The 26438-nt window shown below is 48.0% G+C and overlaps 5 protein-coding genes across 5 annotated transcripts; 1 reads left to right on the top strand and 4 right to left on the bottom strand.

The window, feature by feature from the left end:
• Positions 1 to 901: 901 nt before the first annotated feature.
• Positions 902 to 1654, top strand: LHYA1_G001129 (uncharacterized protein; the record flags this gene model as incomplete). The annotated part of the gene is made up of 3 exons (XM_031146115.1): positions 902 to 946; positions 1084 to 1534; positions 1584 to 1654. 3 exons carry the CDS (start codon positions 902 to 904, stop codon positions 1652 to 1654), a joined length of 567 nt encoding a protein of 188 aa, XP_031008888.1.
• Positions 1655 to 4968: 3314 nt separating this feature from the next.
• LHYA1_G001128 (uncharacterized protein) lies at positions 4969 to 8623 on the bottom strand (the record flags this gene model as incomplete). Its single annotated transcript, XM_031146114.1, has 2 exons — positions 4969 to 6764; positions 6814 to 8623. 2 exons carry the CDS (start codon positions 8621 to 8623, stop codon positions 4969 to 4971), a joined length of 3606 nt encoding a protein of 1201 aa, XP_031008887.1.
• A 987-nt stretch (positions 8624 to 9610) lies between these two features.
• malA_0 (NADP-dependent malic enzyme) lies at positions 9611 to 11780 on the bottom strand (the record flags this gene model as incomplete). Its single annotated transcript, XM_031146113.1, has 5 exons — positions 9611 to 9923; positions 9976 to 10539; positions 10595 to 10917; positions 10972 to 11402; positions 11456 to 11780. 5 exons carry the CDS (start codon positions 11778 to 11780, stop codon positions 9611 to 9613), a joined length of 1956 nt encoding a protein of 651 aa, XP_031008892.1.
• Positions 11781 to 16605: 4825 nt separating this feature from the next.
• On the bottom strand, positions 16606 to 18870 carry LHYA1_G001126 (putative fructose-bisphosphate aldolase; the record flags this gene model as incomplete). The annotated part of the gene is made up of 4 exons (XM_031146112.1): positions 16606 to 16876; positions 16977 to 17479; positions 17538 to 17649; positions 17897 to 18870. The coding sequence occupies 4 exons, from the start codon at positions 18868 to 18870 to the stop codon at positions 16606 to 16608; spliced, it is 1860 nt and encodes a 619-aa protein (XP_031008891.1).
• A 2867-nt stretch (positions 18871 to 21737) lies between these two features.
• On the bottom strand, positions 21738 to 24172 carry Ppp1r3c (Protein phosphatase regulatory subunit 3C; the record flags this gene model as incomplete). The annotated part of the gene is made up of 2 exons (XM_031146111.1): positions 21738 to 22037; positions 22103 to 24172. The coding sequence occupies 2 exons, from the start codon at positions 24170 to 24172 to the stop codon at positions 21738 to 21740; spliced, it is 2370 nt and encodes a 789-aa protein (XP_031008890.1).
• Positions 24173 to 26438: the final 2266 nt, after the last annotated feature.

Raw genomic sequence — 26438 nt, 5'->3', positions numbered from 1 at the left:
ACTGCGTAATGCCTGTGACCCTGCAGTATTCGAGAATAGTTTTCGGAGATCGGAGACCGGATTAAAACGAGTATGCAAGCCTAGAAGTATTCCCTTTTGTCGGGAATAATCGATCTAAGATCAAAGGCGCATGCGTTAGCATCTGGTTTCATGCCCTCGCATCTAAGATCAAGGTGCACGGCCAGCGTACCGGGTTCCCGGTGCCGCTAAAAACAAGCCACGATACATCCCTGGCGATACACCCATTCGGAGGCTTTTTTGACAAATGAAATTTGCTTCTTTGCTTCTTGGGTGCCCAACATAAGCAGAGATCCAATGTGTTGTTAGCGTAGCATGTGGGACGCACTTCTCCAACAGTCCGCCTTGTCTTCGATAGCCGTTCGCAATGTGATCGACTAAACTTACTAGCACGATGTACTATTCGTGGCTGAACTCTTTTTACTTCATTTTCTTTTTGTTGTGATGTACTATTCGGAAATCACTTTGTGCGGGCGAGACAGTTGGCGGTCTATCCGAGGCATGAGTTCTTCAGCGACATGAAGAGTTGTTGATAGTCGGCGAGGCTCAAACCTCTGCCAATAATGGCAAGAGCCTTGAGAAGATTGTCACGCCTTACATCAGTCTGACCTTGCAAAACAAAGGTTCTCGGACTTTTTATCGTTTTGATGCTGGGTTCTAGATGGCTTTTACGTTGGGTTCCAATGACGCTGCAGTAACCAGCAGCCTCGTCCCTAGGAATGGGAGATATAAGACTGAGCGGCTGGATCCATCGAAAAGAATGTTTGGATAACACATCAGCCATAGCAGTCAAAATCCTAAGATCTTACTTGTTCCGTTGGGATTCCATACAAACAGTGTCTTCTAGGGCACCTAAAGTTTCGTACGCTAGTTCCCCTTCATCATGACACGCCATGATATTGGCGTGAACGTTTTGATGAGACGAATGGTATTTGCAGAGGCTAACCAGACTATAATGCTAGCAGGTGTGATTTCCACGAGATAATAATTCTGTGGTAACCAATCAGCAACACGTCTATCAATCAAGTATTGACACCAATTCGGACCTGACTTCACGTATACAAGTATTCGACGAACCGTAGTAAGATGCTCGACTTAGCAATCCAGCCCCCCGCGCAAGCTCGACCCGGAGTGGCTCTATACCCACCCCTCACTGCTCGGCTAAGCAACGAGCATAACATCTTCGAAGAGCTTTCCCAAGTCTGGGCTGCCGTGACACTAGTCCACCACTCCGGAGAAGTATTGTATCAGCAGCTAAGTGGCAAGGTTGCCGACTCTGCCCACCCTCTGCCAGAAGATGGTGGGGGTGGATCAAGCTCCACGGCCAGAGACAGAGCTTACTTCTACTTTCCGGATCTCGTTATCCACGAGCCCGGCCAGTACCGTGTCAGGGTCACTCTGATGCAGATGGACTATTCATGTGACGCCGCTCCTGATGGCGTCGTGACGGTGCGTGAGTACGTCGATTCACGTTCCATCAGCATTGAGAACAATGCTCCCAATCGTTCTCGACCGAGTAAGTATTCCTGGCCTGTTTCGTTAACATGACCGACTGACATAAATAGACTCCCGTGAGCGTGCCTTCCTGCGTGTCTTGAGGGACGACGGCCAGCAGATTCCGTCAGGCTCAGGTTAGGGTTCGAATCGACAACATGGTCCGGATGGAGGCATTGGAGCTAGAAGCCATGAGAAAAGGAACTCTGAGTATTCTTCTATCGATCGAATTAGGAAACGTGACCAGTATTGTGATCGATACATCTTTCTTTTTGATTCTAGGAATGTGGATAACTTAGTTTATCTTGCAATGTGACTGCAGCAACAGAGAGTTCTGAGAGAAGGGGGGGGGAAAGGGAGTTGGGTATAATGATGGGGAAATGAGGTTGGAAGGTAAAACAGGACTTTCACTCAAGTATTGCTTTTAGTTTAGGAGAAGAAAAGATGTGTGGTATGAATAGTCAAATAGGACTTGCTTGCTCTTACGTATGCTCTTACGTATTCTTATTCCACATATCTAGTTCCAGTCCAAGGGAGCACTGTTGTATTCCCTTTAGTAGTTGAGTTGAGCTGCTGGGCTGTTGGGCTGATAATGATGATGCAAAGATGGCAATACATTCGGAAGGTCTAGCTGTCTGTGTCAGTGTCGAAATATCTCCGTCTAGGTGGCGGTCGGAAGCTCCGAAGAGGAAGAAAGGGGCGAGTTCTAGATTACGCCCAAAATATGTTCCGCGCCGGGTAAATGTGGGGCATGCAAGAAATAAGATACCGTAACCGTAACCGTACACCACACCTTTGTACTCCGTACAGCACAGCAGTCACGTGTTGGACGAGGCTGAAATTTTCAAAATCTGAGTACGAGTATGGATGAGTTGACTCACATTTGGATTTCTCTCATTACTTGCCCACCACTTCTGCTCCCCTTGTACGCCTCTTCCCTCGCTCTCTCCAATATTTGATGAATTCTTCCTTCTCCTGTCTTTCACGAATATCAAGACTCTGCCTACGCCCACAAGCATTCAGATCCAAAATACTTGGACCTGCCCCGCGTTTTCATCAGACCTACAACATGGCGGCGGAATCGTCCCTACTGGCGGACAAGCTCAAATCCTTGAGTCTGACTACTCCTTTGCCCAAATACGCCAATTGCTACCCAGAAGCCAACCCAGTCGACATCTATCGAGCCCATATCACGTCTATCTTGACAGAGGTTACCGGTGTTGATGCAGCCGTTATCTACCCCGCTCTACAATGGACACAAACTCTGGAAAAGGGCGACTTGGTACTCCCAATCCCTGCTCTGCGAGTCAAGGGCAAGAAGCCTGACCAACTTGCTGCTGAATGGCTTGAGAAGGTCTCTCAAACCCGCTCCGCTGACCGAACGCAGGGCCTTGCTAATTTCTTCGTAGTTCCCTGAGTCTCCCCTCATCCACAAACCCACAACAGCCGGCACATTCCTTCAGTTCTTCTTCAAAGTCGAAAAACTCGCTCAGATCATTATACCCTCAATCCTCAAACAAGACAAGCAATTCGGACAAAATCCATACTTAGGCTTGAAAGACCCCACAGACGAGTCAAAGGGACGAAAAAAAATCCTCGTCGAGTTCTCCTCTCCAAATATCGCGAAGCCCTTTCACGCCGGCCATCTTCGAAGTACAATCATCGGTGGTTTCTTGTCCAATCTTTATCAAGCTGCTGGATGGGACGTTGTCCGGATCAATTACTTAGGTGACTGGGGCAAACAGTACGGATTGCTGGCTTTAGGATTTGAGAAATATGGGAGTGAGGAGGAGCTACAAGCGGATCCTATCAATCACCTCTTCCAGATATACGTAAAAATTAGTAAGGATTTAGCGGCCGAGAAGGAAGAAATCAAGAAACTGGAAGAAGCTGGCAAGGATGCATCTGAACTCAAGAATGAAGGGGTCGATGAGCAGGCTCGCCGATACTTTAAGGCCATGACTGAAAATGACACGAAGGCCATTTCACAGTGGGCTCGATGGAGGGAGATGAGCATCAAGCGATATAAAGAAACGTATGCTCGTCTCAATATCCACTTTGATGACTATTCTGGAGAGAGTCAGGTGAAGCAAGAGAAGATGGACGAAACAGCAACCAAGCTGTCCGAAATGAAGATCTCAGAAGAGTCGGAAGGCGCAGTTATCATCGACTTCGCCAAGCACATCCCAGGGAAGCCAGGGAAGAGTCTCGAGCGACCTATCATTAGGAAGAAGGATGGGACAGCACTTTACCTCACCCGAGATATCAGCGAAATGCTACAACGGGAGGAGAAATACAAATTCGATCAGCTGATCTACGTTGTAGCATCACAGCAAGACCTTCATCTTAAGCAATTGTTCAAGATCATTGAACTGATGGGCTACAAGGATCTCGCAAAGAAGGTACAGCATGTCAACTTTGGTCTAGTCCAGGGTATGAGCACCCGCCGAGGAACAGTAGTTTTCTTAGATGATATATTACGGGATGTGGGAGAGAAGATGCACGAGGTGATGCAAAAGAACCAAGCCAAGTACGAGCAGGTTCAGAACCCGCTTGCCACGGCCGATATTCTTGGTATATCTAGTGTTATGGTTCAAGACATGAGTGGAAAGCGGTGAGTCTCCACCCTTCATTGTCAGGGACCCTTTTACTAATGAGAGAACCAGAATCAACAACTACGAATTTAACATGGACGCCATGACATCCTTCGAGGGCGACACTGGCCCTTACCTCCAATACGCACACGCGCGACTCTGCTCTATCACCCGTCGGGCCCAATTGTCTATTGAAGACATCGCAACCGCTGACCTCTCCCTCCTCACCGAACCCCACGCCCACAATCTCATCCGCGTCATCTCGCAATACCCAGACGTCTTGCAAAATACTCTGAAGACGCTGGAACCCACCACTGTGCTGACGTATCTGTTCAAGATGACGCATACGCTGAGCTCGAGTTATGATCATTTGCGGATTGTGGGCAGTGAGAAGGAATTGATGAAGGCGCGGATGGCGTTGTATGATGCGGCCCGGGTGGTGCTAAATAATGGGATGCGGTTGTTGGGGTTGAGTCCTGTTGAGCGGTATGTTCTTGCCCTCTTTGTGTGCGCTGCTTACTAATTTGGAATAGAATGTGATGTGATGTGGGAATTGGGAAATGGTTGATACCTCCACAGCTTTGTTGAGCTGACGACGGCGTTTTGAGAGTAGAGTCAGTGACTTCTTGTCCTGTCAAGAGAAAAGCATTTCACTTCATCTCCATACAATCATCAAGAATTTGCTGTATGAACAATAGACAATATAATTGATATGGTACAAGTACTACATACTCCCTCCATTCCTAACCTTCAGAACTCCATTCCATTTTCCTGATATTCCATTTTCTATTTCAGTTCAATTCATTTCATTTCACTTCATCTGATTTTATCTCATCAACCACACATTCCCCTCCCGTCTTAGTCATAAGCCCCTTCCTCCACCATCACCTCCAACCTCAACACCAAGCCTCTCCTCCTCATTCATCGTAAGACTCTCCGTTCTCCCTCTCCCTGCACTCTTGACAAAACTCCTCATACTAGCTTTCCCGCTCCCAGCTTCCGGTTTCGACACTAGGCGGATAGGGATGAAACTCTCATCATTGCCGCTCCTCACAGAGAGAGTATCGGAGTGGTGTGTAGTATTGTCGATGATGAAATCAGGCCCGATAGCATCGATTTGTTCCGGTGTAGGCGGGAGGTTGAGCCCCCTCAACATCTGATTAAGCTCATCCTCTTCAATCTCGATTCTAGACCCAGCCTCCAGGTCCTCCGGTGTTCGCGCATGCGCTATCTTCGTCCTCGCATCTTTACCGAGCAGCTCCTCGCCACCGGGTAACGAAATCGATGTCGCGTGTAGTGTCTCGCCGATATCCCGAACCAGAACATCCATCGGACACATATATGCCACCCTCTTCATCGAACTCCACGCCAGCACATGGCCGGCTACTCCGCCGGACTCGTTATCCACAATCCACGCCCCGCTATCGCCCGGTACGCCGAGTTTGCCGGCTACTTGGTAGCTCATGCTTGGTGTTTGGCGCCCGTAGATCTTTACGATTACCATACCGGGTAAGATACGTCCGCTTTGTAAACCTGACGTGCGGGCGAGACAATGTACATTCATGTCACTTAGCGAGTTCGTTGGTGCAATGGACAGTGGATATTGCCCTTCGCGTTGCAAGCAATGGCGATTACCGTTGGGAATGAGATTTGAGTCTGGTGATCGGTGAGATTCGAATTCGAACAAAGCCCAGTCGATCTCATGCGTAATACCGTCCTCGACGCGGCGACGGATGCCAGAGGAAGCGTAGATCTCGCCGAGTTGGAAAGAGGCAATGTGGTCTTCGTCGCGGGTTTCGGGGTCGGGATAAAAGTCTTCTGGCGCGTCGTCAATCGCGGGTTGCGTGATGAGGTATTCTTCGCCGCAGCCTTGAGGGATGCCTTTTATATCGCCTGGTTCTTTGGTTCCCTCTTCATCTTCGTCGTCATCACCGAACTGGGAATAGTCGTCTGAGGAATCGTACTCGGAGGATGAGAAATCGCTTTCGTAGTCGGAGAGCGTGTACATGAATTCTTCGTCTCCGGAGGAATATATTGAGGATTCGGATTGTGTGAGGTCAGGCATATCGAGATGTGCGGAGGAGCGAAGAATCGGTGTCTCTAGATCTGCTGCTGCTTCTTCTTCGGCTTCGGCTTCATCTGGGTCGTCGAGCATATGATGCACTGTCATACCATATGGCTTATCATCCACCATGATCAAGCCACCAAAAGAAACAGGTGGGAGATGACGCTCATTGATATAAGCACCAATACTCGCGCCATTCGTAGGCCGCTCCTGATGCGATGCATTAGCGGGCTTTACATGCTCATTTGCCATAGAGCGCTTCACGCCCTGTTTCCGCGAGCGCACGACTTTGCCACGACAGACTTTGAGGCTGTAGGTAGATTTGTCGTAGACGAGGTGCTTTTTGAGGATGCTGCGCACTTTGTGGACGCTGGTGCAGATTACGAGGATAGTGGGCTTGGTAGTAGTGGGTGATTCGCCGATGCTTTCGAGAGATATTTCTACGGATTCGGGATATTTTCTGTAGAAACCCCGGAGGACGTGGTTTATGTGCGGCATGAGCCCGGTGTGCCAAAAGTCGAGATGCTCTTGGTTAATTCTGATGGCGGGGTAGGTTCGTAGTTTTGGTTTAGGCTTTGATTGTAGAACTGGAGCTGAGGTACGTCAGAAATATATCTAGTGTTAGATGGGAAGTGTACGTACTAGATGCTTTAGCCGATGGCTTCTCGGACCAGTCAATCTTTTCAGGGATATTCGGAGCTGAGTATGAAGCCTTCTCTGACCAAGCAGGTCGTGTTGGTGAGGTAGCGGGAACTGTTGTAAGGTGTATTTGGCTCTTTTCTTCGCGTAGGTTTCTCCTCCGCGGTGTTGAAGATCGGGATGCCTTTACTGGCGTTGGCTCAATCGGAGCATAGTTATCACTGTCTTGATTTTCCTCATCTGAGCTTTCATCGATGGAGCAGCAAGTGTCGAGGGCCTTGGAGACTTTCCAGAATACTTTCTGATGCATGACATCTGCTCTCGCCCGTTGAGAGAGCTCGTCATCGGGAGAATGCCAACAAGCTTGAACAGCTTTGGTATATAAGCTGCCACACCTGGTAGACAGTAGCTTCATAACATCGGCCGTGTTTTCTGGGATGGTAGATGCCATTGGGAAGAGATCTGTGACGGAAGTCCAAAGCCCGATTTCCAAAAGGAGAATAGCCAAGCTGTAGAGATCCAAACATTTGCTGTCGGAGGTAAGATGGGTATATCTAGTTGAACGGGGATCCAACGGATGCCTATAAAGAGAAGTAGAAGATCCGGGGCCTTCCGAAGTTTCTGTGGCGTTATCAGAAAAGAGGTCATAGGATCCAAGGAAAGATTGCCGCATATTCGTCTCGTTTGGGTCTATTCGAGTATTGGATTGAGACTGATGCTCGATAAACAAGATATTAGAAGCGACGACATTGCCATGCACTACCCCTTTAGCATGCAAGTCGAAGACAGCAGTGGCAACATTGTATGCAAGCCTATACTTGATCTCAAGAGTCGGCTCATATGGACTGAACAGCAGATTCGATAACATGGTAATTGATGGTACCCTTGGAGTTTCGATATCGACGGGTCCAAAATGCGTAGGAAGAGCAAATAGGAGACAGAATCTGGAATGCTCGGCCTCTTCGAAATATCCAATGAGGTGTAGCAGACTAGACAGGATTCTTCCAGAAGAGATGTAAGACTGAGAAAGGGCAGCAAATAACTTCTCGAACCGGGTCATGGAGGGTGTAATCCCCGTAATCGAGTATATGGGATCATAAGGGGCATGTTCCAGAAGCACCGGGACAAGGGGAAATTGTTGTCCATGTTTTCGAGAATCAGGAAGGGAAGTTGGCCGACGCATCAAGACGATTTGCCTAGGAGATTTTGCTGGTTGTAACATACCGGTCTGTATTCCTTTGAGATCCTTTGGCCAGGTTAGAGAAGCCGGGTCAATTTGTTGGGGTGTTTGCATTCGAGTTGGTCCGAATTGCCGTTCCTCTGCAGCATGAGTCTTGGTAAGAGAACTGGACGAATTCGAGGCCTTCAGAGGAGTCGTCCCTTTACGCGCAGATTGCCGAGTTCGTGAGAGATCATAGAGAGTATCGATAGACATGGTCAAATCTCGGACTAGATCCTGAAATCTCGACTTGTCCCAAGTAATCAACGACTGTTTCCGATCCACGGACCTTTCAGGCAAAGGAAGCTTCTCATCCGACGATATTCTCTTCGAAGACTGCCACAACGGTTCCGCCTCGGCCAGAATCTCTTTAATCGTCGACATAACGCTGCCCACCAGCTCACTTAGACCAGCCTTGTTGATAGACTCGTCGATGTCAGGTGACTGTGAGGGATCCGACCATTCCAAACCCCACGACACCAGCCTATCCTTCTGAATGCGCAACTTGCGGTGCAGAGCCACCAGCTCGGGGTCCTCTGCACTCTGGACCGGCTCCTTGACGAAATCATAAGAACTCTTTGTATCTGTATACATCTTGGTCAGCCGCCGCTGGAACGGCAGCGGAAGGCTGAATAGAGAATCCATGCTTGCTGGGCACGAATCACGATATTGTACACACACAAACAAACAAACAAACAAACAGGTGAAAACAGAGATGAAAGAGAAGGTGCGGAAGGAAGTAAGTATACTAGAATATATTCATACAGCTGGAGAGGCTATGGCTTGACATGGGTGCGGGTGTTGAATCTGGATGCCTACTTGGGATCCCCACCTCAGAACTGGTCCCAAATCTTGCTGCCTTGAGGTCTCATACCTCCCGTGCTTGGGTAAGGTAAGATATGCCCCGCGCTCACGTGCGTTGTACCATGCGACGAGTTGTGATTGGATCGTGTGTGATGGGAGGTGGGGGGCGGGGGGGCGGCAGTGAAAGCGGTAGTGCGCTAGTCGATCCTTGCTAGAGTCACGTGGGGAAGAGAGAAAGAAGTTCCTCCTGGTCCTCTTTGATCTACGCTCTGTAATCGAGTTGTCCCCAGATTATCATTGCACTGGAACTATTATCTTGCAAGATAAGATCTTACAAAAAATGATATGTAAAACTGGTATCTACTACCTCGTGTTCTACTTACTGCAAGGTCCCATTTTGTTAACACTACAATTGCCAAGTCACTACTAAAAGTATAACATTCCAAGTGCTGACGGGATGGAGCGAGCAGAACGCTGGAGCCTGGACAGTCGGTCCCGCTATGTGCTAATATTTGATGCTCATGCGTGAAAACAGGGGCACTCAATGACAGACTGGTGCACTCAATAATTCAGAAAAGGCCGATACGATAAATCCCCATAAATGACCTTTGCATTCATATATCCCCCAATCGCTACGCTAGCTATATAATATATTATACAATCTAATAGTGGTATCGAACGCTTATATCCCCCGAGTCCGAAAAAAGAACGCCGACCGGTCTAAGCTGCAATAGTGACTGATCCAAGGAAAAAGAACCTCCCCGCCAAGAGAGCAGCCTACCATTTGGGGTCATAGACCTGCTTCTTAATCCAAGCGGTCAAAGCCACATCTCCCCACTCTTCCCACTCAATCCAAGTCTCGTTGGGCAAGGTGCTAACACCCTCTCTCCTCGCCGATTTCATAACTTCTCGCGCGACAATAACGCTCGCATCTCGCACGCGTTGGATCTTCGGATAGATGAGACCCATCTGGAGCTCCTCTCGGTTAAGGCAGCCTGATAATGCTGCGGCCGAGGTGTAGATCATAGCGTCTGTTATACGAGACGCTTTGGCTAAGATGGCTCCTAGTCCAATACCGGGGAATACATATCTAGCTGCGAGTCAGTACGAGGTGCGAAATTGGTTCTGGTGAAGAAACTTACACGTTGTTTCCTTGGTTGGGGTAATATGTGGTTAATGAGTCTCCATTCTTCATCGTGCAGGGAGAGAAAGGAGAGCCTGATGCGAAGATGACAGTACCCTCAGTCCACATGACTGCCTGTTCAAATGTGCACTCCGCCTTTGTCAGGGGATTGCTCAATGGGAACAAAATCGGTCTCCGGCCAAGACCCCCAGCATCGACCGAGACCTTCAAGGCTCGAACAATTGATTCGGTGAAGACGCCAAAGGTGGCTGTCAGGCCAATTAGGGCAGTTGGCTTGACATACTCGATGACCTCTTCAAGGGTTTGGAATTGATGGCCTTTGTTGTCACTTCTAGCGAAGATTTTCTTGTGCTCCGCAAGCTTGTCACCACGGTCGCGTGTTACCAAACCTCTTGTGTCAACGAGGTAGAATTTGTCGCGCGCGGCTTGCTCGGATAGGCCTCTGCGGGTGTAATACTCCATTACCTGCTTGGCTACACCAACACCGGCTGAACCTGCACCCATGAAAACAAGCTTTTGATCTTCGATTGGTACCCCGGAAAGATTGACGGCGCCCATATATCTACCAAAGCTGTTAGTAACAATTTTCACAGTGGTCATGGTGTCTGGCTACTCACCCAGCCAATACAACAGCACCAGTTCCCTGGATGTCGTCGTTGAACATCTTCTCGTGTTTATATCTCTCCAAGTATTGGAAAGCCTTCTCGGTCTCAAAATCTTCGAACTGGACAAGCATATTAGGATAAACGTCCTTTACAGCTGCCATGAACTCGTCCATGAATTCTAAAGCGACTTCGGGCGAGACACGTTTCTGTCGAAGGCCGAGATATAGAGGATCACGGAGGTTGTCCTCATTCGCGGTACCACAGTCGAGAACAATTGGAAGTGTTTGCTCGGGATGAATACCTGCTGCACCAGTATAAAGGGCAAGTTTTCCAATCTACGGTTTGTCAGCACGCTGTCTCACGTTAAACGTCTTATGCCATTTACTGACCGAAATTCCGACTCCATTTATACCAAGATCACCAAGTCCAAGTATTCGGGAACCATCAGTGACTACGCAAATTGATGGATCTGCGTATGGCCAATTTCTCAAGATGGTTCTGATCGATCTGCGCTTCTTGATGGAAATATACAGAGCTTCGGGTTTAGTATATAAAGTTGAGTATTGGAGGCAGACATCTCCAATGGTGGGGGTGTAGACGAGGGGCATTAATTTCTCGACATTGTCGATCAAGAGACGATAGAATAGATCCGTGTTGTTTGCTTTCAAGTCAGAGAGGTAGAGATATTTGTCAATATCTGTTCCACGGCTGTTGATCATTCGCATAGCTCGGAGGCACTGAGTCTCAAGACTTTCTAGGACATGGGGTATCAACCCGGTGAGGTTTTTGTTAAGTCGTTCGTCGGGACTGAAGGAAGTGCCTGGGGAGAGGTATTAGCTGGGTTGAACAGTTGGGATGGCACTTCCTGCCCACCTTTGTTCCATGCGGGTTCGCGGATTACTTGATAACCCCCAGCTTTATGTTGAGGCACATAATCTGTTTCCCGGTACTGGTTTATAACGCCAAAGCTGTCTTGGGAGTAACCTCGGAGAACGTCGAGAGACGACATTTTCATGGCAGCTTCAATAGCACTTGTGTCAACAGAAGCCATTGGGTTGAATCCGGAACTCCTTCTCATGGAAAGAGACATTCTTTTGCTTATAGTAGTATTTGAGGAGCGACTTGTTACAGAGGACGGAGAGGAAGATCTCGGAGTCGATATATCTGAAGATGGAGTGCTGAAGTGGTAAGAAGCCATTGGAGATGGGGATGTGAATGGAAGAAAGAAAGGAAGGAAGAAATCAGAGAAGCTTTGGGGGAAGAACAACTTAATATGCATTCGTGTTGAGATATTTAATGTGGAAGCTTATTTTATTCTCGAACACCCCGGAACGGTGTTACACCACCATGTCTGGTTTCGGTGGAGTTTCAATACTGGCCATGGACACCCGGGCTCCTATAGGTTCTCGCGGGGAGCCTAAAAACGCCAGAATCGTTCCGATCCGACCGCCCGGGATTCTTGCGCATTAGACAGGGGACTTCCATCCTTGCGCGAATACTGAAAAGGGGCAACGGCAGCAGTTGAATGCCAAATAAAAGGGAATTTGAATAGGAACCGCATGGGGGAAGTCTCTGTCTGCATATGCAACTACTACGAAGTAGAGTGAACATATCTATTTCGGACTTTATTTGGAATTCCGATGTATCAGGCACATTAAGACTCTTACGAAGTACTATTCATCTATTCTCGCTTTAGACGATGGTGGAAGTTGTGTTACTTGCGTGAAATGTCTCACATTACGCCGATCCGACTTCTTCCGACTTAAAATTAATGCTTAACAAGTCTTGTCTTTCGACTAGGCCCTACGGAGATACCTTGAGCTTACCTCGCGACGGCGGACCCAGCTGGACTGTCTGGACATGGCCCGCCCCGCCATTGCCGCCAGGCTCACTCTCAACCTTGGGCGCGCAGCGAACGGGCCATGAGAAATTCTTACGGCGCAAAGAATACCCCTATCGACAACAAAGTGAGGGATAAGGAGGGATAAGGAGGGATAAGTAGGGATAAGCCAGCGAGAAATTACGCCGATCGTAAGCCCTGCAAATTCAAAAACATACGAAAGTAAGTCAAGCCATCTGAAGTCTCATGTCCTGCCCAAGTCTATCTAATCAAGTGTTAATACTATATCTTTAATACAAAATGGTAGGATGACATTTAAATCCCCACTTCCTTCGTGGGGGGATGGATATTGATGGCCTTGTTGTCATGAAGCCTTGACAGTCGTGTCGTCTCAACATCCGGTGATGTACGCCCTTGGCAACTTAAAGTTGTGGCACAACATTGACCCACAAAGGGAAAGGCTGAAGCTTGATCCATGTTTCACATCCACTTCCATCGTGCATGCATAACTAGATGCAGGGCAGGACTTGCGAGGCTGAAAATAAATAATGGATTTTTTTTGGAATTCGATTGCTGCAGTTTTGGTAATCTATGGGACTTCTCAGAAGGTCTCTCTGCCTGCAAGCTAAGCTTTCACAAAACTTCTCTTGCAAACATGTCCGGATGGGAAAGAACTCTACGAGTTTCTATTCAAATAGTAAGATGACATTCTATTTTCGGAATTTAAAATGGAATCACTCCTCAATCCGCTTTTAAACAGTCCCACCTTCCTCCCGAGCCTTCCACCCCGCAAATATCTCATGGGGGCGATTTTTCCTTCGCCGGTTCCGCCCGAGCAGTGCGCTGTGCAAAAGATTCGTTCTTCTAGCAGAGCATACCTATATTAACATCTTCGAATACGAAAAGTGCATATACGAAAACAAAATCGAGCCATTTCAGTCTATTAGATTATGGCGATTTCAAAATGTCCTTTCTCAAGTCGCGCAAAGTTGCTGCGAAAATTGCAGACAAGTTTGCACCTGCTGAAAAGAACACACGCTTGCCTCTGTATATGTAAAGGAGTAGGCCCGAGAGTCCTGTTTGGTTCCATTGTAATGTGGTCTTGCTCAGCGAACTTCTACTTTCACTCATTTCATATCGCCTCAACTTCAAGCACCCGGCCGGTCCCGAACCTTCTTTCCAGGAAAGCCTCAAGATTACAAAACATTTATTTCAGTATTGAGGCTACACGAAATCCAGCTGCAAGAGCGGGCGCTGAACTTTCTCAAGGCCATAATGACGGCCATCTCTTGCTTGTATTTTGATGTAGCCCGTCTTCAACTTCCATTTGCCCCTATCTTTTCGATTCCTCTAGTTGCGCCATCGATCTCTTGATTTGTCTTGCGTGGACAATCACGTACCTATCGATGACGCTCATCCAAAGAATGCAGTCGTCATGCCTATTAAACGCCAATAGCACGGCGTAGACGGCGGGCTTGATCTTGTGATTTTCAAGTTGATGGGCGATATAATGGGCAATGGCGTGATCAGCATTTATTATCACCTGTGGGGTTAGATGACAGTGGAAATCAGATCGATGTCTTCTTCCAAGTGGGATAAGGTCTCATAGCCTTGATTTCTACTTGTCAAAACTGTTGATTCTTTTGTTTACTTGACGTTCAAAGAACCATTTGTCTTCAGAGGTGTTCCAGAAAGTTTGCTCGATATCTTTCAATTCCAAGTTGGACTAAGAGTCGTTGCGTGGCAACCTAATAACTCTCAAATTGTCATTATTGCGTTATAAATAGAGTCCAAAGATTTACTCTGAGGGGGCGCTGCTGAATGTAGTGTATGAGCTATAGTAGTAATCTTCTCCGATTTTCAGCTGAATATGGCATGAGAGATAGAGATTGAGGAACCGATCACTTAGAGGGTGTTCTAAGATAGACCAGGTGATGAGAGATCCTTGGTGCTCGCTCGCGACCTCAAAGACGTATTTTCCGCTGCGCATGATTCTATTTTTGCTACGCGTGGCGTCTCCGAGAATTCCGAGGCTGCGAATATCGGCTATGCCTTCGAGTTTCCTTTTCGAGAGGACTTGTTATAATTTGAGCAGGCCCAGGGAGCTGGTGATGTTTTCAAGAGCACCACCCATATCACTTGACCAATTTATCATAGCCTCAAAATTGGCAGCATCATGTATAGCCCAACAAGTAGTTTTCCAAACCGGTATTCAACCAGATTTTCTTTGCATCCGACACTAGTATGTCTTAAACGAATCACGGAAGAAATGCATGCCTTGCGAAGCAGTTATGGCGCTGTTCTGCGGGCTAAGCCAGCCAAATCGTATTGGGTGTTGAGATTGTTTTTGCTAAGCAACGCTTGTAAGTTACTGAGGCCTCGTTGGAAGGTCAACCTAAACCATCCAGTCCATGCGCGACTAGCAAGTATTCATCTCGCATTATAATATCAGCTTGATCGATACTCGTCTTCTGACTGATTAGAATCTTGCCGCCGCCAGATCCTGGGGACAAGGCCAACCAACTCACCCCAGCGCACAAATCGAATTCGCTGAAGAGACAACTTTGTATAACACGTCAGCTTTCGCTGAATAGTAATCTTAGCACAGTTTATTTAACATGGCGGTAGCAACTCAAAATCGTCGATATCACTTGTTGTTGCCACAACTCAAAGCAGTGAACCTAACTTGCAAGCTTGCAACGCTAATGGCACCCAAAGGGCCAAAACAGCCCCCGCAGCCTCTATCAACTTGATTCAAAAATAACATATAGATAAGCAGACTTCACCGTCGGAGACAATATAATGATTGAGAGCCGATTAAAAATGTACTCTCAGTGCAACAACGCTTGTATTGTAGAACAAGAGATGATGCTAAGTCAGAGTTGTATCACGACTACACTATTGCCAACGCTACAAGAACCGAACAACTGCCGACTGGCCATCTATCTATATCTATCCGAGCCAGATTTGAGCTCGGTCGGAGGTGTGTCGATAGATGATATATACATCAGCAAGCTTATTTGTACTTCTTCCCTCGATGTGGTGTTTCCACTGGTTGGCTGGCAAATGATTCTTATAAATGATTGAATAGAAGGAAGAAATGGGGAAGAAAAAAGCACATGCAAGGCGATATATCTGATAGGGTGTGCATCCTGATTTGGCATAAAGCGCTTGTTGAGTGGAAAGAGGCGGGTAGGTACGCAGGTACGTAGGTAGGCAGTTGGAAGGGAGATGGCTGGGTGGTCACGCTATAGGTTGTGTACGTAGCACATATGACGTTAAATGGGATCGGAAGAAATGGAAGGGATATATATATGTATATGTGAGGGAGGGAGGAGTATTTAGAAGGTAGGTATGTTTGAAAAGGGGCTGGTTCGCTAAGCGACGTTGGATAATTTAAGCACTCGACTTGATCCCACCCCTCCTCACTTTCACTTGCACATTCATATAGAAGAATGAATAACATGTTATTGAAACATTAATAGATATAACGAGGTTACTTCGCTAAAAGTATAATGCTAGTAAAACAATGAGCAAGAAAAGAACTCCCGTTTTGGGATTCCACTTTTACTTGTACTTAGGATGAACTTCAAAGCGTTGATACAATCTGTTACTTTCTGTTCAATACATTATACCTTGATGATCGTGAATGAATTACATCTATAATAGTAATTGTTCCTTTTTATTAAGCTCGAGTGAAACAGGTAGGTATAGTGTTAATTATACTAGGTGAAGGAAGCGGCGTCTTGAGGATATCTCGATGGAACCCGCCTGATCAGTTACACTGGTTCAGTGCCGGTTGAACAGCTGTAGTGAGCAACTACTCTGTGTCAAGTGAATTGACTTGCGAAATGATGCCCCAGAGGGGAAATTGTCGTGAAAAGGTTGGCCGTTAGGTGGAAAAAAGAGAAAGTGACATGATATTCAATGCTGATAGGTTATATTCACATATATCGGCAGGTCAATTATAGAGTAGAGGGGTAGATAAGGGTAGATAAAAGAGATTGCAAAATACATCCAAGTGTAATGGTGTACTGGTCTAGGTTTCTATGAGAATTAATCATCGACATGTTCGAGGGTGTCCCTAGATTCTTTTTTTGCCAATCTCTTTTTTTCTTCACATTTTGCAATGTAGTATTCTAGTTGATTTGCTTTTACAGTATTTCCTAATAGTTTGCCTACCTTACGCCTTCCCAGTCGATCCCATGATATCCATCTGATACTCAATCAACTCCTGGATCAGATCCGTACCCGTCCCCATCAACTCTGTGAGAGGCACCTTACCCGTGTTCTCCGCCACGTATTTACTATATTTATGCAGCACCAAATCATTAAGATTACACCTCGTCATCCCCCCCTTGATACACCCCTGCATCGTTGCGTCTGGGAAGGTATTTGTACCATGCAAGACCAGTTGCGCCTTTCCTTTCGTCGCTGCCTGGATTTTCTCAAGTCTATATTCATACCACCAGGTTAGTATTACTTTTCTCCCAAACCACGAATTGCCTTTCCCTCTTCTTGCCCCAGAAAAGGACAACTGAAATACAAACACACCTTTCAAAATCCAACTTGATATTCTCAACACCCCCATAATTCCCATGCACATTCCCAAAAGCCGGCGCCAGGAAATCGATCCCCGTCCCCACAAACTCCAGCGCCTCCTCAGCCGTCGTAAGCAAGCCCTCCAGATCCCCCGTATCCTTCACCCCATCCTCGCCGCCGTTAATCCGGCCCGGCTCCGCTTCCGTCGCAATGCCCTTCTCATGTAGCATGCGCGTAATGCGCTGCGTCTTCTCCAGGTTCTCCGCTTTCTCGTAGTGCGACATGTCCACCATGATGCTGTCGAAGGGGTACGCGGACGCTGCGATGATCTCGGCCTCGGACTGCGCGTGGTCTAGGTGTAGCACGATGGGCACGCTGGCGGTGCGCACGGCGGCGGCGGCCAGGTGGATTAGTAGGGGCGAGTAGTGGAGTGCCCAGGGGAAGAGGAGGATTTGCGCGGGGGAGCGCTTTTTTTCGGCGGCGCGGACTACGGCGGTTATTGTTTCGAGGTTGTACTACATGGTGTATCTGGTTAGGTATGTTGATGGTTGAGAGAGGAAAATGGGTGTATACTGAAACTACTCCAACGACGCCGTATCCGCCTTCTTCAGCTGCCTTTAGCATCTTCACGGCGCGGTTGTCTTCCATCTTGGGGTATGACATTGTGATTGGAATGTGGTAAAAGCTATGTACAATGAAGGAGAAATGAATTGATGGTAGAGGACAAACTGGGGTGCGAGGCATAAAATTGAGAAAATTGACGTTGAGATGGTTAGAAGAATGGGATGAAGCCGAGAGTGGGGAGCTCTTTACCCCTCCTTGAAGACGGCAACTTTGCCGAGTGGGTGAAGCTATTCCCCGCATTCGATCAAATCCTTACTTTCATATAAAATATATAACTCCAAAAACACATGTGAATAGCTATACCTCACCCTTTCAAGCTATCAACATAGTCCCTAACCGCCTGCTCAAAACTAACATCCTTCCTAAACCCCAACCCATAAGCCAAACTATTATCAAACTCCGTGCCCCAACTCCTCAAAATCCTCTCCATCCCCACATCCGTCTCCTCCCTCAAAAACCCCAAGTTGTCCTCCCCCGCCACCCTCGCAAGCGCATCCATCATCTCCTGCACACTAACCCCAATCCCCGGCATATTAACCACCCTCCTATGTCTATCCATCCCACTAGTATCCAACCCCAGCGCCAGCACCAGATTCTCCCTCAGCGTCCGCGGACTACACAACCAGCTCCTAAACGCACGATCGCGCAACGGGATCACGCACTCCTGCCCATTCAATGGCTCCCGAATCATGCCGCTCAGAAACGAACTCGCAGCCTGCGTCGGCTTCCCGCCCCTCACGCTTATCGTCGGGAAGCGCAGACACAGCGCGTCCACGTACCCCTTGCGTGTATAGTCGTTCAGCAGCGTCTCGCAGACTAGTTTCTGCGCCCCGTAACTGCCTTCTGGCGTCGGCATCACGCTCTCGTCAATGACCGCCGGCAACGGCTGGCCGTACACGGCTTGCGAACTCGCGTATAGCACTCTAAGCGGCTTCTCGCCTTCTTTCTTGCTCTCGCGCAGGATTTCCAACAGTGCGAGCGTGGATCGTAGGTTGACGTTCATGCCGAGCGCGAAATCGGCTTCGGAGCCCGCGGACATTATGCCGTGGAAGATGCAGATTGCGTCGAGGGGGAGGGATTGGGAGATGAGGGATTGCAGGGATGTGGGAGAGCAGAGGTCTGCTTGGATGGTTGTAGCGTTTTGGGGGTATTTTGCCTTTGTGGGGATAGGAGGTGTGATTATGTCGGTGAGGATTACTTCGTATTGTGGTTCTTGGAGCAGACGCTCTGCAAGGAGAGGGCCGATCATGCCTGCTGCCCCGGTGATGAGGATTCGGGGCATGTTTGGGATGGGAGGTGGGGAAGGAGTTGAGGTGGGATGAATTAATGAAAGAGAGAATTGATTTTGATTTAGACAATATGAAAAATGAATAAAATGCAATGCAAAAGTTTTGAGAATTGAGAAGAGGGGAAGCTTGACATGTATGTGAATATAGTTCGGATCCCCACGCCGGAGAACACCGGCCCAGTGCAGGCTGAATCAAATAGCCTCCGATTGGGAAGGTTAGCCGCTTCTGTATTTCTCACTGGAGAGTGAGTATAAGCCATTGTCATTGAAAAGAATTGTACAGAAACATCTCCCCACGACATTAAGAGAAGAGTCCTTATCCCTCCTACTTATTATTTACCTCTGTAATACACTCCTATGTATACACCATCCCTAGCTTCAGTATAATACACACTTCCAATCTTTTCCATTTATTCCATCACATCCAGTCAAGCCTTGGAGCCTTTCTGTGTATTATCCCCTCTCCTCTATCCCCCCCCCATATTATCCCACACCACCCCTCCTCTCCCCTCAAAGTAACCCCCCTCCCATCCGCGTACCCCCTAAGGCGTCGCAGTCTTCAGCATGACCCCATGCCACCCCTTAATCATACCCCCCCAACACCTCATTAACCAACCTCTGCTGTTTAAGCATACTTAACCCCCTAAACCTCTCACTCTTAATATCAATCGAGTACATAGTACCACAGCCACCCGATACATCCTTTACCTAAAGTTACACACCAATTAGCCTTTGCCCTATCAACTCATACCCCATACCTCATAGCCCCAATTCCACTTCCCCCCCTAACCTCCACTCTCATCTCTCCACTCACACACCAAGCAAAACGCGAACGAAAGGGGCAGAACATACATTCAGCGCCACCGGATCCAAGCTATCCACCAACAACCCCCTAATCTCCAACTCCCTCGCATCCAATCCCTCCGGTACCTCCAACACCCGCCTCTCCTCCACCACACCCTGTCCCTCTTCCCCCTCCCCAACCACTCCAACCCCCTCCCTCGTACTATACCCCCTCAAATGCTCCCCCATCCTCATCCTCATCCCCATCTTCCCCCTCGAGCCCCCTCTATTCGCCAAAACCGCGCCTGGAGAAGCAGAACCAGAACCAGAAACAAAAGCAGAAGTATGATTCCGCGCCGGACATATACTAGAAGCCAAACATCTCGACCCTGATCCCGCTGCCGCTCCCAACACACTCGTAGCTTCCAACTGGCATCTGAAAGCTCGAGGCGTAGTCCGCAGACATGTTCGGAGTGCTTTATTCATGCCTCTCCTCTTTCCTTTCCTTTTCCTTTTCCTTCCTTCGTATCTTTCAATCCAATTCCTTTATCTCCTCCAAATGTGTATTTCCTCGCTCGCTCGCTCGTTCGCGCTGTGCTGATTTCGTTTCCCTTCGTTGGTTTCGTTGCTTGCAATTCGTCGCTTGAGATGGGGATACGAATGCGAATAATCAAATTACTATGATAGATATCCCCGTCCGTACTAGCCAGTAATGTCTTATATAATATCCTATCCTATGCTGTGCTTGCTTGCTGTATTGTATTCCTCGGTGAAATTTGATCAATAATGCAGATGCAGATGCAGATGTAGATGTAGTAAAACGCGACGACAGCCAGCTCCGTTGAGCTTTGATCCGTTGGGTTGGGCGAGCTCGGACTTGCAGTTGGAAGGGAAATCGTACGACCTGAGCATAGCCATATGGAGAAGTTGGATTTCAAAGCCTTGCTTATGTAAACATAATATCAAAGCAAGTACCAAAAATCACATGACTTCTATCAACCATGCCATGCCCTATGATTACTCTGGTTATAAGGTAAGGAAGGTAATTTACTTGTCTTGTACCTATTCTCTGTCAACGGATTTGGATTTGGATGTCGATCTATGTATATGACGAGTCTTAATAACATCCCTAGTGAAGTAAGCAAATGTCTCAGAGGTTTGAACTGTGGATTAAAGACGATAAGGTTTTATTACTCGTGCCAATCTGATTTGCGTTATAAATAGGTACTAGGAAGTAGCTTGGTAAAGGCAATCCATTTTAAAAAGCAAACGTATTCTAGGGGATGTTGACGGATTCGCAGGTATCACATGTATCAGTCAATTCAGCAGGTCAGGTCTTGTTTAGGGCATCATCAACATCTCCATTCGTGTTAATGATTCTGCTACAGCGCATGCAGTATCTCAGCTAGAACCTCACCTCCGCAAGGAAGTTAGGCCAGCCAGCTTCTCATCGTAGTGTGCAAACCCCATCCAGCCCTCCCTCACATTCCCTCCATATATACTCGACTCCCGGGAATTTTTCCATACCAATCCATCCATCCACCACCTCTTATTTCACAGCTTTTTATCCCCATCCAAATCACAATCTCAACCTCATACCAGAGGGATGCGCAAAAACAGAAACATTAAACCCAGTCTAAGTTGAGAGAAGAAGAGGTGAGGCTCGCTTAACCGAAGCAAGAGACCACCCCAATGCCGGAGGAAAAAAACATGCAAGAACTATAAAAGACGCTCAAAAGTACAAGCATAAAAGTAAGGTATGAATGAGGCCCTTTCCCGTCGCGCAAAAATGCTGACAATTAACGTTTCCAGTTGGGAGACGTTGGCGTATAAACAATGAACCGTGAGCTGGTAACCGAATCCGTTGTCGGGGTTCATCTGTGAGCAAATTTGCTCATCCAATTTTTGGGTGTTGACCACGCTCAGTCAAGAGGTAATCAGAAACATTCCTCCATATCCGAAGCTATCGGATACACTCTGAAGTCGACTAAGCCGTATCATCGTATAGGAAATCATTCAGGCGTGCTGTCGTAAAAATGTCGTTCGTTACAGCATTGAAGCCGTTGGCAGAAGATAATTTAACCTCGAATAGCTGTTGCTGTATGAGTGTCGCGAAACGAGAAACCATTGTCCATGTTGTGGTACATCGAAGACGTACCCGTTACGAAGCCCGTCATTGGGGCTGGCGAGGTAGACCGAGAAGCACGTACACTCGCTGTCTGGGTTCGTGGAGGTGAAGTTTTTTCCATTATTAAAGGCGAACTATCTGCAGTAGACTCGGCAGACCCAAGGACATAACCATCGTCATTGCCGCCGTCGTATTGGCCAGATCGTAAAGTCCCTTCTTTGAGCTGCGGTGAACTCTTGACAGACCCAAACTACATTTGAAATTAGCAAAAGCTCCCTAGGATCCCTTCCGGTTGCCATTGTTGGTGGTACGTACGAAGCAATACTTGTCTAGCAGCTCGTTGTAGGATTGAGAAGCAAGATGGGGTTTCTCAGTCCCAGTGGGCCGAGGAGAGTCCGTACCACTGGAAGAAGGCTGGTCAGATGCGATGGCCTTGTTCACAGGGGGTTTGGTAGAGGACTGCTCGCTAGACTGCTCACTGGTCACGGATGTGCGGGGTGAGATAGGATCTTCAGGACCAGTGATGAATTTGGCAGGTTGCTTCTTTGGGGCCGACTTCATGGTAATCCCACTTCGATCACCCATTACGTTATTCGCAGCTGAGATAGCTGCCGACAACGAGGCACCAAAGTCGTAACGGTTCCCGAAAGCTTGCCCGTTAGGTTGAGGTGCGCGCCGAGTAAGATTATCTGATCCAAGACTGATGGAAGACTGCACACCCTTCAATCTCAATGGAGTGCCGGTTTCTCCCATGAAATCATTGACAGGTTGCGTGCGATCGTCAAGCTTGTATTTGGAATCAAAGTGGCCATCGGCAAAGTCGTCAAAAGCGGCGTTCATTGACTTGGTTCGTCCGCTTGCTTGAGACTTCTTATGGCTCCTTGGCAGGGAGTGAGCAGGTCTGGTTCCAGCTCCTTGTGTGCCCTTCTTTCCATTCTGTAGCTTTGCCTTCTTCCTGAAGTCAACTTGGAAGTTGGTAGAGTTATTGTTGTCCCAGTATTCTTGACCGTTCACTGAGTACTTGACACAGAAGAACATGGTCTTGGCCTCAAGATTTGCTTGGTCGGCAAGTTTGATGTTGAAGTTGAACCGGTCATATCCATCTGCAAACTTGGGTTGCCGGACATCATTGTTAAACTCGGCGACAACTTCTGAAGTAGTCTTCCAGTAATCCAGCGTGAACCTAGCCACAACGTGCTTGTTGAAGGCGAGATTGGCCACGGCAACGCTACCAATCAGTGTTTTGTTGTCAGCTGACAAGAACACTCTCTCGACCCTAACGGGAAGTGATAGGCGTTGAGGTGTCTCAGAGGGAAAGTTAGAAACGACAATTTCCCATTCGAATGGCGGGGTTTTTCCTGTTGTACCTTCTTCGCCAAAGGGGAACTCGGTGTCGCTGTCATACACTTCGACAGGCGACGAGCCGGCGCTGACCGCTAACGGTCTATCCACCTGAAGGAAGTGTCGGACATGTTCGAGGTGCGAGTCGAAGTGGACCGCCTTGCCGAAGGTTGGGGTACCAGGCATACTAGAAGGCCGCCGTCTTGCAGATGAAGGTCGAAGAGCTGGTCTGACAAGTTCACCTGATTTCTTCCGGAGCATTGGCGGTTTCCGACGCGACCGATCTGGATCGTCTCCATCACTTATAGACTCTTCATCCGAACCGGTCAAGGGTGTTTCTGGGGCTTGACTAGGCTGCAAATCAATGAAGATAGCCGAGTCGGTGTGGGATCTATTGTGGGAGATCTTTCGTACTGCTTCGGTTAAAGCCTTCTCAACATGGGAAGTGGTTGGTCCGTCCTCGAGTTTAGTAGAAGGCACGATCAAAGTCAGGTGTTGATTGGCCTTGCTAATCTCTTCCGCTGTCCGAATGGGTGAGCCGTCACGATGTTGTTCGATGGTTCTGATGACAGCTCGCAGTTCCGCCTCATTAACCAATTCCCGCCCACGATCCTTTGAGTCTTCATCGTCGCTTGAGTTTAGGGTTGAGTCGGGTGGTGAGATGACGACATTAGTAGGTATTTGGGAGTCGTCTGTCACAGGTGGGGGTGATTGCCTAAGACTGGCAGACGCAGTCAGACCGTTTTCGACATCCTTCTCGTTGTCCGCAGATCCGGGTGGACTGGGCTCGATAGGATTTGGGGCAAATGCTGTAGTCTTGACAGAGGGGGTCCGTCGATGGCGATTCAGGTATGAGGTTGAGCGCGGGAGGTCAGGTCTCGACGGCAGGGACAGTAGTGAGTGATCGGAATGTGCAGGGTGGGAATGAGAGTGGGAGTACTGGTGGGAGTGCTGGTGCCCTTGGATTGAGGAACGACGACTAAGAGTGGGCGAATGTGAGGTAGAGACAGCTGGAGATCGCTGGGAGGGAGGAGTGTAAGGCATCCGTACGACGGGGTCAGGATATCGAAATGCTTCGAAGTGTAGGAGGGGGTAGATGTAGATGTAGGGATTTGTTTTGTTTCGACGGGGGAGGACTGTCGACGAGCTGTTTAGAGACAGTTTTGCATTGAAGGTGGTGCGGCTCCAAGCAAGACTATGATGGGTATACTATAAGTTGGGAAATGACCGGTCAGTTTGGTTCCCCTGGATGCGCGATTTTTGAGGTAATGGATTATAATAAATGATGAGGAAAGGTCAGGTCTAGGTCTGATAGGATCGAAAGAATGACGAGTGCCATATGGAGTGGCCTACATTGTGGGGCGTGGGGTTGGGTTGGGTTCGAGGGTTATTCAGACTTACGAGAAGAGGATGATTCTTTGTTCTACTCGACTCGCTTTGAGGGAGGGGTGCGGCGGATGAAGAAAATCAAAGCACGGCGAGTTCCAGCAACGCGCAAATCAAAAACCACTGCAAAGGCAGGAACGATTAACAGAAATAAATCTGGTAAGATATTATCGAATGTCGGTAGGTCGGAGTGTGCAACTCTCAATAAAGAAAGGTGCCAGGACAAAGTCAATTGGTGACTTATCTACCTGTTCCTACTTTTCTGAGGTTGGGGCAATTGGACTGGACGTCTCCGGAGACGTCGGTTGGTCGATGGTGAGTGAATGCGGCGATTAGACGACGTTTGCGTTGATTTCTCCAAACACCTCTTGAGTTGATGGGATTTATATGGGATGCCCAAAAAAGATAAAATATGTACTGTAGAGGCTGGCAATGGCCTAGAGGTGTGGAGGAGGAGGAGGAGGAGAGGAGAATTGTGGTAGAGGATATTTAGGAGGAGGACAAAGGCAGGCAGGCCAAAGAGGTAGCGCCGCCTAGATGCGCGGCATAGGCGAAGTGGTACGGGGGACTAGAGGAACTTGGTAGAGGGAAAAGAGTAAAAGCTGGCCGGCAGGGTTGTTGAACTTGACGGCGCCCGGGATTACGGAGTAGCATAGACGGGAGGGTAGGGAAGGGGAGGGTACGGTAGAGTAGCACGGAATAGGATTGTTGGATGGATGGATGGATGGATGTTGGATGGATGTTGGGTGTTAGGTTGGATGTTGAAGTTGGATGCTGGATGGTGGATGGCTGAGAAGATAATGGTGTTTTAAATGCTGGAATACTCGCAACAATTGGTGCTACTATACGAATTACTCTCCCATCAAAAAAGGGATTCAAGTTGAGCAAGTCAATCAAGTCAATCAATCAAACAATCAATCGGCCAATTCATTATTATTATCCCATCCTCATCCGCATCCGCGATTCAAAAGTGGCAGCATCATGAAACCACGCCAGATTCTCTCCACTGCTTACAGAGTAAAATCTGGTGGGGCACGACGGGTCTAGGCTTGCATCTGGTTGAACCCGGTTGCAGCCATACATCAACCCTAGCCACCACACGGACGGCGGAGATGGGCAATGTACGAAGTATTGTAGAGGAAGTAATATGCAACTAACCAGTAACCAGTCTAGTTTAGTTTGATCTTTATCTATTGTTACTTATCTGTTGATTTTTTTACCTTCTCACTGTGCGTACGGTATAGTACTACCGTCTCTCACTCTGCGTGTAATCACCTCGTACTTGCCCGACCCTTCCGTCATCCCTTCTTTCTATGATTTAATATGATTTAATTATTGCCTCTTTCTCCACCATTTAGTTCTCCTCTTCCCTCCTCTCCTGTTCTCCTCTCCTCTCCTCTCCTCTCATATACTTACGGTACGGTACGGTACAGCCTCCTCTCTACCGTCGAGCATGGGCCCTTGTTCATCATCAGCCTTGGCATCATTAGCATCCTTGGCATCCTTTGGCCGGCCATGCCATGCAATGCCATGCAATGCTATGCCGTGTTGGGTGAGAGCTTCTTCGTTTGGATGACTGACTATCTTAAAAACTTGGTGTGGAAACGGCATTGGCCTCTTGGAGATCCGAAGGGACATGGATTAAACGCCCAGGATCAGCCACACTTGCTGCACCACCCCCCGGTGAACCCACCATGACACAAGGGGTTGCGCAAGAGTTGAACGGTCTAAATCAAGGCTGCGATACCGCTATGGATGAGTCGGCATCGTGAATCTAAAATCCATTTCAAGATGCATAGAGACGCGGCTACTGGTTGACAGAGACTCACTTATGCATGCATCAGATTTCACACTTCGACCCCTCCATTTCTATGGCTATGAAAACACACCCTTTACCCTTTTGTCTGGGTATCAAGCACGGCGT

This window comes from Lachnellula hyalina (genome assembly GCF_007821495.1).
Source record: "Lachnellula hyalina strain CBS 185.66 chromosome Unknown contig00010, whole genome shotgun sequence".
NCBI lineage: Eukaryota > Fungi > Ascomycota > Leotiomycetes > Helotiales > Lachnaceae > Lachnellula > Lachnellula hyalina.
Note: the sequence above shows the minus strand (reverse complement) of the source record. Positions and strands in the feature narration are given on the sequence as shown.